Source organism: Giraffa tippelskirchi, chromosome 8, assembly GCF_054371585.1.
Source record: "Giraffa tippelskirchi isolate mGirTip1 chromosome 8, T2T-mGirTip1v1.2.pri, whole genome shotgun sequence".
In the NCBI taxonomy this organism is placed as follows: Eukaryota; Metazoa; Chordata; class Mammalia; order Artiodactyla; family Giraffidae; genus Giraffa; species Giraffa tippelskirchi.
The window spans coordinates 117,298,806-117,312,151 of NC_137282.1; the positions used below are offsets into that span (position 1 = coordinate 117,298,806).

A 13,346-nucleotide genomic window follows, 5' to 3' on the forward strand; every position below is an offset into this window, starting at 1 on the left:
ATATTTACTGAGACCTGACAGCCTTTGGTGTGCTCGTCTGTGTAGCTCCCTCAGACAGTCAGAGAGGAGAGACAGCAGCGTGGCAGACAGGCTGGCTCTGCACGAGCTCCTGGCGGGGCGAGCAGAGCTGGTGAGGGTGGAGGGACCGGCGCGCGGGGACCGGGGACGCCCGGCCGGCCCGCCCGGCTCTCGGCACGGCCCCCGCTCAGCCCTTCACGCTCTCCCCTTGCTTTTCCACAGGCAACTGGACAACAACCACATCAGCTGCATTGAAGATGGAGCCTTCCGAGCGCTGCGTGACTTGGAGATCCTGTGAGTTGATTCTGCGATCGCTGCCTGGTGTGCGTGTGTGTGTGCGCGCGCGTGTGTGTGTGTGTGTGTGTCTGTCCGGGTGAGGAAGAGACAGGGGGAGTGTGTGCCTGGGGGTCCGTGTGGATGCATTTCTGTGTCTTCTGCTGCAGTGCTATTAAAATTGGGAGCTGGGAGATCCCTCCAGCTCACCTTGGTCAAAGTGTTTGCGGGTGGCAAAGTCTGATTTCTCACCTCCCACAAACTGGGGTTCCTGCTAATTAAGTCTCAACTGAGTCCTTTCTCCCCCGATGCTCCCACGATATTTGTTGCTGGGTGAGACAGATGGGCTGGAGTAGACCCCCAGTGCCTGCCAGAGCATTCAGGGAACGTCTGAGTGTGGGCTTAGAGAGACAGGTTACAGGTCTGGGAGATGAGGAAGGGCTAGCGCTGCGGGGTCGAGGCTGGAATCACCCAGAATCAGAAAGGGACCTTGGCACAGAACCAGGCAGAATGCCAGACAGCTGGTAAAGTCCAGTCATGGCCGTGGCTCCTGGGATCTCATCTCAGGTTTAAATCCAAACTTTAAGCAGTAACCTTAAAGTGACAGGGGCTGGGAGGTGAGGGAGAAGATGAGAGGAGATGAACCCCTCCCCAGAAGACCACTTTGTATACCCTGTCTAGGAAGCGTGTGAGGCTGGTTTCATGTGTTCTGGATTTCCAAATGGGTCTAGCTAAGGAAATCTGATTTCCAGAGGGAGAGTCAGCTAGGAGTCATCCCCGGGTCATTCAGACTAAAATTGGATTGTATAAGAAAACCTTTTGATTGTTCTCCCCCACCCCAAACTACACTTCCAGCTGTCTCTGATTTGGGGAAACCTGAAGAGGAAGGTGACCAAGCCTGGCAGAACTTGCGTTGGGAGACGTGTGATTCAGCCCCAAGTTGGCCCCTCCATTAGCTGTGTGACCTTGGGCCAGTGCCTTCTGTTTGGAGCCTCAGTTTTCTCATTTGGAAAATGAAGGGGGTGGTTGCTGTATCATGGAGGGACTTCCCCTTTCCAATTTCTGTAATTGCTTGCTTCTAAAAATAATTTTGATGGTACAGTTCTAGCCAGAATGATAAGGGCAGGATACATTCCCCTGAAAATTTAAAAAAAAAAAAAATTACATAGTCACCAGGTTACATATCTTTGACTTCCAGAAGAATGAATAAATGTCAAACAAACGAATGAATGAGTACATTAAAATGTCCCTTTGTCCACAAGGAGAGGTCCACCTTCCTTTTCACCTGGCCCCGTAGACAGCAACAGTGGGTTGGAGACATCCTTTCCACACTGTATGAAAGGAAGGTGATTCCAAGAGGAATCACGGGAAATCAAGGGGATGCTGATGCTGCAAGCTGCTGGAAATCAGATGAAAGCTGAGAATTCTCAGTACAGAAAAGGCAGGACCCACAGCCAGGAGGTTGGTCAGGTTGTCATTCCTAAGATGGATGGTCTCTCCTCACCCAAACTCTGACCCCAGAACCAGCACCAAATGCGCGTCTGCTTGGGAAAGGATGCCAGCCCAAATTTAGTAACCCAGGACTCCTCTTATCAAGAGGCTGGAGCTGAGAAGGATAGGCGTGATTTTCCCTGACTGCAAAAACGCCTCTGTAGAAAGGGCTGCTGGGAGCATATCACCTTCTTCTTGAAAAAGATGAGAAAATTCCCTGGGAAGGGACCAAGAAATGGAAGTCGCCAGCTGTTTTGTGGCAGCTGACAGTCCACATGTTGGTGCTCTTGGCTTGGCTGGGTGTCATCTCGCCTCACCAGTAATGCTGTCTAGGGGGAGTGGAGAGGGCTATACAGTCAGACACCCCTGGGTCTGGAGTCCTGGGTGTGGTGGCCCTTTGGCTAAGTTATTCTACCTCTCTGTTTCCTTAACTTTAAGAAATGCCCTGTATACTACATAGGATTTCTAGTAGTCACTTAGCTGTGTCTGACTCTTTGCGACCCCACAAACTGTAGTCCACCAGGCTCCTCTGTCCATGGAATTCTCCAGGCAAGAATACTGGAGTGGGTTGCCATTCCCTTCTCCAAGGGAATTTTCCCAACCCAAGGGTCAAAGCCAGGTCTCCTGAATTGCAGGCAGATCCTTTACCATGTGAGTCACCTCGGGTCCCATCCACTTCCCTAACTTTCTCCCCACCACACCCTCATCTCCATCAAACCCCTGTCCAGGACAGAATTGAACTGTCCTCTCTACCCTGATTTTATATATGCATTATATACATCATGAATGTATATATTCATGATGTATATTGTGCATATATATTTTTTATCCAGATACACCACAACTTGAAGCTTAAAAACTCACTATGAAAAAAAGTTCTCTCTCCCCATCATTGTAAAGAGCTCACAGGATCTGATTAGTTTATCTTCTCAATTCTAAACAAAGCTAGATCAATAGCTTTGTTTTAAAGACACTCTCATTTGGCTTCACATGGCTAAGTACTTAAAATTAATCATAATCAGGTATTCCATGGGTTTTTAATTTCCAGCAGAGGCACACAGCTTTGGAACCATCCATCTTCATGGTGAGCCATACTGAAATTGGCTGGAGCTGACATCTCCATTTAAAGACACTCCCTGCCCCACCCCCAGACCTTCCAAATCTCATCTTCATATTGACATTTTATAATATTTCTCTGTAATCACAACTTAGGCACTATATAGAAACTCGACAATAAAGTATTAATAATAAATAGGAACTAAGTGAGGGCATCATATATTAATAAATTCTTCAGAGAGAGACAGAGACATCAGGGGGAGGGGGAGGAAAATTCAAAACACAATATCCCCACATAGGTCATCTCTAAGTGTCTAAAGCTTTTAAAGTCTGCGAATCAAGAAGACAAAATATAGAGACTTCCCTGGCAGTCTAGTGGTTAAGACTCTGCACTCCCACTGCATGGGGCATGGGTTCAATCCCTGGTTGGAGAAAGAAGTTTCCACATGCCACATGGTATAGGGAAAAAAAAGAAGACAAAATATAGTATCTCATGTGTGTTTTCTCTCTGACATGAGGCAGAATAAAGTATAAAAAAGGAAAGAGTCCCCATTACCTCAAAGAAATCTGTCTTAAAATTAACTTAAGTTTAGGGACAAAAACTAGGGGTGAAAATATTTCACACAGGATCACCCTGTTATTCCATCCTTTCTGTGGATGGAAATGCCATAAAACTTCTCTCCATCCAGGCTGAGGTTGGTTGCACTGAACATAAAGGGTGACTCTAGGCAGGAACCCCTAGTGGTGAAGAGTAAGGAACTGTACAACCTTGGGGAAAGACTGAAATCTGTCCACCTCAACCTCATTTTTGACTCATGCCCAATGGGGGATGTCCAGTGCAGAGTATGGTAGACAAAGGAGGAGAGCCACCACCCTCTCCTTTCCAGGCAGCCAGAAAAGGGGGTGAGAAGGAAAGCATAGTATGGCCAAAACTCCAGAGGAGGACTCCTCAGGCGAGTGACGATAGCTGGCGTTCTCTGTGCAGTTACTGGTGGTGGTGGTTTAGTCACTCAGTCGTGTCCGACTCTGTGCGACCCATGGAGTGTAGCCCGCCAGGCTCCTCTGTCCATGGGATTCTCCAGGGAAGAATGCCAGAGTGGGTCACCGTTTCCTTCTCCAGCGGATCGTCCTGATCCAGAGACTGAACCCATGTCTCCTGCATTGGCAGGCGGATTCTTTACTGCTGAGCCACCTGGGACCAACACTGAAAGGGGTGCTTTCATATGCGTTATCTCTCTGCATTCTCACCACCCCTCCGTGAAACGTATCGTCGCCTTCTTTTTCACAGAGGATACCTATTTCAGAGAAGCCAAGTAACTGCCTAACTAGCCAGCCACAGAGTATGTGTCACTAAGGCTCTCGGGGTGTGGGCTCTGCTGAAGCAGGGCCAGCGTGTGCCTCAGGGGGTCTGAACTGGCCCCGAGAGCTTCAGGGCCTCATGGTCCTGCTGAGGAGAACTCTGGAGCCTCCCGCAGCATGTGAGATTGTCAGTCCCTTTACCCGGGGATGGGTCCCCATAAAGCCGAAGGTAAATCAGCTTCACAGGGGGAAAAAAATCATCCTGCTTTTTCACTGACTTACATTTCAGTCCCAGAGACAACTTACCCTCACTTCTGGGCGTCACCAATCAATTTTGGTACCCAGCGCTGCTCTGCTTCTTCATCGAGGGACCTCCCTTTCTGTTACCTCGCTTTCAGACGCCCTTCTGTTTCCCAAATCATAGACCGTTAATTTCTGCGGGTTTGTACACTTGGCGGTTCACGTCCTCGGTTTTCTCTGGGTGAGGCGTGCGTAAACCACGGTCAAATGTGCCAAGAGTGCATTTCCCTGGCTGGTCAGGAATCATTTGTGGAGGGACTCTGAGCCCTGGGTTTCTAGACCCCGCCAGCTAGGTTGAGGACAGCCAGGCATATCACCAGTTTTACCAGGCTCCTCTCTGCCCTACATGCCATCTTATGTAAAAAAAAAAAAAAAACAGAAAAAAATATTGAATGGGAAAAAAAAAATGAGTAGGGGCAAATGAAAGAAAAAACAACCTAGCTAATCAAATATTTAAATTTTTTTCGACAGTATTATGGGAGAAAAGATTCTCAGACATTGTCTCCTAGCCAGAAGACAAACGTAGCGGATCAGAAGTTTGGGAGATATGCTGCCAAAATGCTAGGAACGCATCCCAAAGACACTTTCAGTGACTGGTCTGCCCTTGATAAAGCACTTGTACTGGCCAAATTTCACATTGATCCGACAGGCCTTTAGATAACCAGTGTGTGCTGTCTTGAAAGCCTCGCTCGCCTTTCTGTCACTTACCAATTTTGGAAGTTCGGCGAGATTATCATTGGCTGGCTCTGGAAAGACCTTCACTGTCTCCAGGATGACCTCTTACTGTTGAGATAAGGCACGGGGAGGCTGAGAGCAGGGTCAGGACTAGAGTGAGGCCCACGCCTTCTAACATTTTTACCCTGGGCGCCCCATTTCCCTCCCCCTAGTCCTAGCCCTCACCTTGGCTTGTCCAGGGCAGCAACAAGTTAGCAGCAGCAAAGGGCTAGAACCTGGGTCTCCGGACCCCCAATTCCATGTTCTTTGCCCACAGTGGGCACCCCCAGGCAATTCAGCTGTACAGAAGAAATCCTCTGGGAAGTCCGGGGATCCTAAGCACAGTTGTCCTTTCAAAACCTATCATTAAATGTTTTATATTATGTAGCAGATTGAAAAGTAAAAGTGTTAGTTGCTCAGTCGAGTCTAACTCTTTGTGACCGCATGGACTGTAGTCTCCTCTGTCCATGGAAGTCTCCAGGCAAGAATGCTGGGGTGGGTTGCCATTTCCTTCTCCAGGGGATCTTCCTGACCCAGGGATCGAACCTGGGTCTCCTGCATTGCAGGCGGATTCTTTACCATCTGAGCCACCAGGGAAGCCCCATTTAGCAGAGCTGAAAGCAGAATCATTCTTTGATTCTATCATGGACTGAAGTTTGCCCTCCCACAATCTGCTAATCAACTCTCTTGAAACCAAAGGTTGCAAACTAGATGACAGACTACATTTTGGTCATAAATGAGGTGTTTTTTTTTTTTCATCCTAAGAGTGTTTTTTACCATTTTAAATTAGCATTTCATATTGAAAACTGATGCTATTTTTTGTAAAAGTCCGGAATTCCAGCTTTGGACTTTGGTGAAGCAGAAGCATTGGCAACTCTGGCCTGCACATCTGCATTGTGACCATCAGTTGAGACTGAAAAGCACATACCCCCTTAGATGTGTATAGCCGCCACTTTCCCGTCGACCTCCCCCCATTTCAGTTATCTACCAGACCAGACAGCCCCTGCTTTAATCCATCCAGAAAGCAAGGATATGTGCCAGCATTGTGCCGGATGCCAGGGACAGTAAAGCTTTAAATGAGCAGGTGCTTTGGTGGATCAAACTCTAAAGGTGAGAGCTTATCAGAATTGTTGATCAGACAAGCACAGACAGAGCTTAGTGATGGGGAGTCCAGGACTCCCAGACAAAACAAGGGCACCTCAGAAGCCATCTGGGATGCCTCATGCCTCATCTGCTGGGAAGTTCTTCTCAGGAGTTGAACTTGCTTCCACATTCCCTTTGATTGTAAAACAGTTGTAATTGGGTTTATGCAGCCTTCTCAGGTGGCACTAGTGGTAAAGTACCTGCCCGCCAATGCAGGAGGAGTCATAAGAGATATGAGTTCAATCCCTGGGTTGGGAATATCCCCGGAGGAACACATGGCAACCCACTCCAGTATTCTTGCCTGGAGAACCCCATGGACAGAAGAGCCTGGTGGGCTACAGTCCATGGGGTCGCAAAGAATTGGACACCACTGAAGCCACCGAGCATCCACACGCGCACAGAGGATGAGAAGGAAGAGAGGAAAGCCTCTCACTCTATTTCTTGCTCCCTAGACCCCAGCGTCAGCCCAGGTAATGGGCTCCCTTCAGAGAAAAGAGAGCCTTTTAGCCTGGGTAATGAGCTCCCTTTAAAGGAAAAAGTTAACGCAATGATGGGAATTAACTAGACTTTTAGTGTAGTTCTAATTCAGCCACCTCTGGGCAAATATGATATGGCCTGACCCTGAGCCCTACTTGTAGATACAGAAAGAAAGTCGTTTTTTGATATAAGAAAAGTGAAAGAAAGAAAGTGAAGTCGCTTAGTCGTGTCTGACTCTTTGCGACCCCATGGACTGTAGCCTACCGGGCTCCTCCGTCCATGGGATTTTCCAGGCAAGAGTACTGGAGTGGGCTGCCATTTCCTTCATATAAGAAGAAGACAGTAAAAGAAATGGACAGTAGTCCTGATACCCAGATCAGGATGTGCTCACTCTCCTAGCAGAGGGTGGTGGTCCTGGCTGAGGGGTGCTGAGCGCTGGGTGTTGGGACATTTATGGACATGGTTGGTCCAATTCAGAAAACCCAGAGCTTAATGCAGGCGGTGGTGTGTCCTCCACTTCTAATGAGCTTCCTCTGGGTGTGGAACCAGATGCGCTGATTAACGAATAATAATAATATGCTGATACATTGTATAATGAAAGGATATCATAGAAATTATTAGGCATTATCACTGTTATAATTACTATGATAGTCTCCAGGTTCTACCATCTGCTACCTTCCAGGCACTGTGATAAAACATTATAATGCAGCATCTTACATAACCCCTCTCTACAGCCTTCCAAGGTAGATCTTGGTAATCTCCTCATTTTACCAGTGGGGAAACTGAGGCTTAGGAGAAGTTGAACAGCTTGTCCAGGGTGATGAGAACAAGTATAAGAAGGGGAATTATTCTTCCAGTATCAAAGCCCCTGCACTTAACTGTTCTGCTGCACAGCAAAAATTAAGATTAAAAAGTACATCCCGGTCCACACATACAAGATAAACAGTTATGTGCGTTAGCGAGGTTATTCTCTGTAGCCCAGAATAATCCAGGAACTGCAGACTTTCTTTTTGAAAGGTTGACTCCTAGGGTGCTCAGATCTAAACCGATGACATCAGTTTATTCAGCACCACATCCCATGACATGAGACTGCCCAGACAGGGAGGTGGGAGGAAAAGGCTGCTCTTCTGGGGTGGGGGTGGGGGGGCATTACAGTCCTCCCACAGGACTGGTTGCCAGATCAGCTCCACCAAGTTGAGTGGTTTGGGGCTCATTTCCTTTCAAAAGAGAAACATTAATGCCAATCCTTAGGCTAGGGATTAAAGGAGATAACCGCAGGTGTGTGTCTAACAGATACCCCATCAGGACACTCATAAAAATCATAGTTGGAGAATATTCCTATTCTGTTCACTGCCTTGCACAAGGCTGGTCGTCAGTTAAAGTTCATGGAATCAAATTGAGTTGAAATTACAGTCGGCTGTCTGCATCCCCTGGTGCCTTATCCTATGGATCCCAGATCCCCTAGGATCAGTTCGCTGTTGGTTAAATGCAAAATGCAGCACCCACGGATGCAGAGGGCCAGTTGTAATTAACTGAATTTGAAGCTTACCCCACCCCAGTCTCTAGAGTCTCTGTTTTGCCTGTGTCCTGAACAGAACTAAGATTGTGGTTGTCCCAGAATTATTTTAGATGTTGAACAATGTATTCAATAGTATTTTCTCTGAAACAGCACACGTTTCTCACATTACCTTTGGTTTTCTATTCCTTTAGCTAAGTGGGTTTTTTCCCTTTTTTTTCTTTTTACTAATGAACAAAATTAGAGCCACAGTGAAAACTGGTGCTTTCTAACAGAGACAAGATTCATTTTCATTTATTTGCAAACTATTTCACTTGGGTTTCTCTGGGAGATGCAAACATTTGTTTTAACCGCCTTAGGAATCAGGGTGTTTAGTCATGACATAGCTTTGAATATAGAACTGTCATCGCTTAATGAAAGTCTTAAAATATCTCCAGAATATGACTTTTTGATATTGTGCTGCAAATTGTGATTTGTGGAGGCAATCAGGATCAAAGTCGTACCTTGTTGAAAACATCAGTAACTTCCATTCAACCCCCAGTGTACTAGGGAAGGGAACTGGGTTTCCCATAAATGCCCTTCACCCAGCCTGGGATCTGGATCATAGTCAAGCTCTTAAAATGACAAGCTTGGTTTTGAGAATATAAGCCTAAGGAAAATGTGGCCCTTTCTTTGAAATGTAAAGATAATCTTTTCCATTTAAATAAACAGCACTTTAACAGTCCAAGTAACTAGAATGTGAGGAGTTCTTGTGGTTCCACTTTATTTCATTTTCCTGTTCACTAAAGGCTAGTCTAGTGTCTGAATGTAAAATGCCATGGTGTTCATTCCTGAGTTAAGAGTCTATAGTGAAGATCATTGAACCGTTCTTTACCCACAGAGGTTCTTGAGTCAGCACGACTCCCATTGTCAGCATCTCCCGTGAGCAGCACTTAGGTGGAATCCGGTAACGGAAGTCTCACTGTCCTTGGGGAGTGAGGACAGTCTCAGTGTCCCTGTATAATGCAGCCACCAGGTCTTGGAGCTGAAATTCTGGTCTGACAAACTAAGTTTGGGAGCAGCCTTTTGGTTTGCTTTGTCCCATCTAAAACAAAATGGGAAAATACTTTTGCATTTTTTTAATTATTTATTTTAGTTGGAGGCTGATTACAATATTGTAGTGGTTTTTTTCCATGCATTGATATGAATCAGCCATGGGTTTACATGTGTTCCCCATCCTGAACCCCCCTCCCACCTCCTTCCCCATCCCATCCCTCTGGGTCATCCCGGTGCACCAGCCCTGAGCACCCTGTCTCATGTATGGAGCCTGGACTGGCGATCTGTTTCACATATGATAATATACACCTTTGCATTTTTGAAAAAAGATTCCAGAGGGTTTTCTCTCAGTAGCAAGTGGCTGGTGGGGGAATGCCTCAGAGCTGCCAAATACACTTAGGAGTCAGTTCCCTCCCCACATAGAGCTTTGCCGCTGTCTTGAAAAGGTGCTCCCATGCAGACGCTCAGGCTCTGAGCTTCCTCCACACCCCAGCTGCCAACAGTGGCTTCGGTAGACAGTGTTTGAGCATCTTTAGTATCTTTCCCCTTATCAGCTTTTGAGTCCCCTTGTAGAGTCGAACTTGCCTGTGACTGATGCTGCCACTTCCACCCAGGGTGTGAAATATTGGACGGCTTGGCTTCCCTATGGCTGAGGGTCCGTTACTCTATAGAACTGGGTTCTGAGAGCCAAGCGGGAAGTTGGTCCCTCCTGTCGGTTTATGGAGGGGAGGAGGGCGTGGAGAAGACAAGGGCACAGAGTGGTGGAGGGTCAGAGCTCTCTCTCAGTTTTTACCTTTTCCTGAGCTTTCGTTTCCGATTTTTGAAGGCACTTCCAAGCCAGGGATGGTGAGGAGTGGGATGGAGGGGATAATGGTCCTGCTTCTCTCAGACCAGACTTGGACCCACTGCGGAAAGGCTCTGGAGAACCCACTCTCTTTAAGGCCCCACCTGTCAGCTCTGTTTTACTCATTGGTTGAATCAGACATGCTAATGTGAGGTTTCTTCTTGTTTTCTCAGTTTTTTGGTCTTTCCAGTGTTTAAAGAAAAATGGAATTCGTTCCCAACACTTAAATCTTGGGTGATTTTATTGAAATGATTTCAATTTCCCTTGAATATTTAGAAGCTGTGGCCACCCTGGGTGGACATGCGGCTGTGATGGTCTGAAGCAGCGTTGTCCCCTAAAGGACTCTCTGTGATGAAACACTGCTCCATATCTGAGCTGTCCGGTAGGAAGCCACTAGCCACATGGGACTCGAGCACCTGCAGTGTGGCTAGTGCAACTGAGAAGCTAAGTGTTTAGCTTCACTTGATTTTACTTGATTTAAATTTAAATTGCCAAATTTAGCTTGTGGCTACCTTATCAAAGAGTGCAGGTTTGAAGCTGAGTGGCAAGGACTGCATTTGGACAGGGCGCGCCCTCTGCAGATCTCCACAGCTCCCACCATGCATGCTTTCCTGCCTGCCTGACTCCAAACCCCTGGAGCCATTTCACATCCATTAATAAGCAGAATGAGTAAACGGTATATTTTCTGAAGCTAGATACTTTGAAATATCTACCACTTCCCTCCTCCCCCACCCCCCCAACTCTGCCCTTGCTGTTTCTTAATTTAAACATCTGGATCTTATACCCGCAAAAGACCCATTTTCACTGAAACCCAGGAGTACGGTTATGAAAACTGACTCCCACCAAAGCAAAACCCTCTCTGCGTGAATTAGTTTCTGGATCCCAATTATTCTCTTCTCTCCACCCTGCAAGTGACTTCCACAAAGTCAGCTGGATAGGAAAATCACTCGCATGTCTAGACCCATCCCTGCTCCCTACATAAGTGGAGATGTGACCGGCAAGCCCATTAACCCCACGAAAGTTGAGCCTGGTACCTGCATAAAGAGAGAAGGAAAAGGAACCGACACCTCTGCCCCGACTCATGCAACTGTATGTTTTCAAATGCTGCACAGTGGGGGCTGGTTGTGACTTTAAGAGTTTGGCCAGATGTCCTCTCTTTAGGCAGATCTGGACAGTTCTGGGCATCCACAGTCCTTCCCACTGCCTTCTAGAAATCTATTCCCACTCCAGAAATACCATTGTAGACCCAGAATCAGCCAAAGTAAATAGGAGAGTAGAACTGTAGGTTGCAAAGACCCTGGAGGTCAGCTGGTCCTACCACTTCATTTGAAGAGGAAAAAAAAAACACCCCCAGAATGGTTAAGCGACTTGCCCACAGCCATGAGAAAATTTCACAGAAGAACCAGGCCAGAAAATGGGTCTGTTGACTCTTATCTCATGCAGTATGTTGCCATCTATCCAAGAAGCCCTTTCTCTATCGTAGCAGGCAGGAAACAAAAATTAGTCAAGCCAGCCAGTATGTCCTGTCCATCCCATTATCCCTTAATCTCCAGCATTTTGCCAGAGGGAACATTTTACCTTCAACATGGGGACCACACCCTCCCCTTCTAGAGCCTTCCAGTCGTACAGCCACTGCTTAGGAGATGGCCACCCCAGTCAGAGGGCAGCCTGGGAAGACATCAAATTCCACATCATTGATCCCAGCTAGCAGGGGTGCCCAGGGCCCTGTGAGTAAGCATCCGTGACCCCTGCCTATCTTTGAGCCCAAATAGCTCAAAGTGTAGATTACGCTCAGTGAGGATAGCGGTGGGTGGAGGGGAAAGCATTGAATAATTTTCAACCATTTGAAGGCAGTTGGTTTGAATAGTAGGTTCCTGGAGCGTGTCTTAGCTAGTGACTGCCCTACAGGAAATGCAGTATAGGAAGAAGGCTTTAACCATACAGTACCATGATGCCGTTAAAATACATTGATAAGATTGGTTGATTTATATAGCCCATATGTGATCTTTAGGTGTTAAATATATATGTTTGATTCAAATTGTTGAAGTAATCTGGTTGGTTCAGAGACTGAAAACTGGCCCCTGCAAGCAAAACCCAGCCCCCAGGTATGTTTCATCTGTGACTTTTGCTCCTTAAGGAGATTTAGTCATCAATATGGACCAAGGAAGAAGGAGATTTCGTATAAAAATTTTAGATGTCTGGCTTTCTCTTTAACAAAAGGAAAAAACTGGCACCCTGCACCCACTTTCCAGCGTGACAGCAGTCCTTGGAAACGAGAAGTGATGGCCTGGGGTAGAAAAGTTGTTTTTTCCACGGCCCCATACAGTCCCCTTCCTCCTATGTCAAGCCTTGCTCCTGTAGGCAATTGACTTTGTACTCTGGGGTCAGCCCAGAAGGCTGGAGTGGAGATTTATTTTTTTATCAAAAGATGCCAAAAGCATGATCCTTCGCATTTGGAAACTCATCCATTCCTTCAGTAAATACTTGAGTCCTTCTTTGCGCCAGACACAGAGCTAGGTCCTGCCTACACAACGCCGGGGGTGGGGTGGGGAGCAGGCAGGAGGGGTAAGCCAGAGGCATCCTCTGCTTTTTCTGAGTGTACACGTCCCTTAGTGTACACATTCATAGGTATTTAAGGACTTGCCCTTTCTTCCTCTCCCTGGCTCAGATACAGCCGAGGCGGAATTGTCTGCTTCTCTCCTTCTCAGCTACAAACTCACCTGTCCAGTTATGTAAGTGGGAGGTCATTTCTTCACTCCCACAGATACCTTGCACACTGGAAACTGTGGCGTTTCTAAATAATGTAGTAGACAAGATTAATGGTCCAGGTTCCCAGTTTATGGATGATGAAATAAAATTAGGGGACTAAGGCCATCTCATTCACAGTGTTGTTTCAGGTACATTTTACAATTCAGTAGGTCCCTGGGAGGCAGTTGAATCATTCTGCATCACCACTAGGCAGGATCCATGGTGATCTCAATAAATGAGTAAAGAGTTCTTCAGAATTCAGGGACCAAAAACACCGGAGCATCCTGATTACTTATACCATCAGCATCTGATTGAGCAGTGGTGGGATTCGAAGATTCATCTTTCTCTTCCGCTCTTCCACTTTTTCTATTTATTTTATTGGCATCTTTTTCTTCCTTTTAACACCGAGGCTCTGCTGGGTAGAAGGAGATG

At 46.7% G+C, this 13,346-nt stretch overlaps 1 protein-coding gene across 5 annotated transcripts in view; it reads left to right on the top strand.

The window, feature by feature from the left end:
- Positions 1–13,346, top strand: part of SLIT3 (slit guidance ligand 3) — a 703,024-nt gene that overhangs the window by 520,514 nt on the left and 169,164 nt on the right. For all 5 annotated transcript variants that reach the window (XM_081520700.1, XM_081520701.1, XM_081520699.1 and 2 more), the window contains one exon: positions 241–312. In XM_081520700.1, the coding sequence (XP_081376826.1) occupies positions 241–312 (72 nt within the window). The remainder of the gene's footprint in view (positions 1–240; positions 313–13,346) is intronic.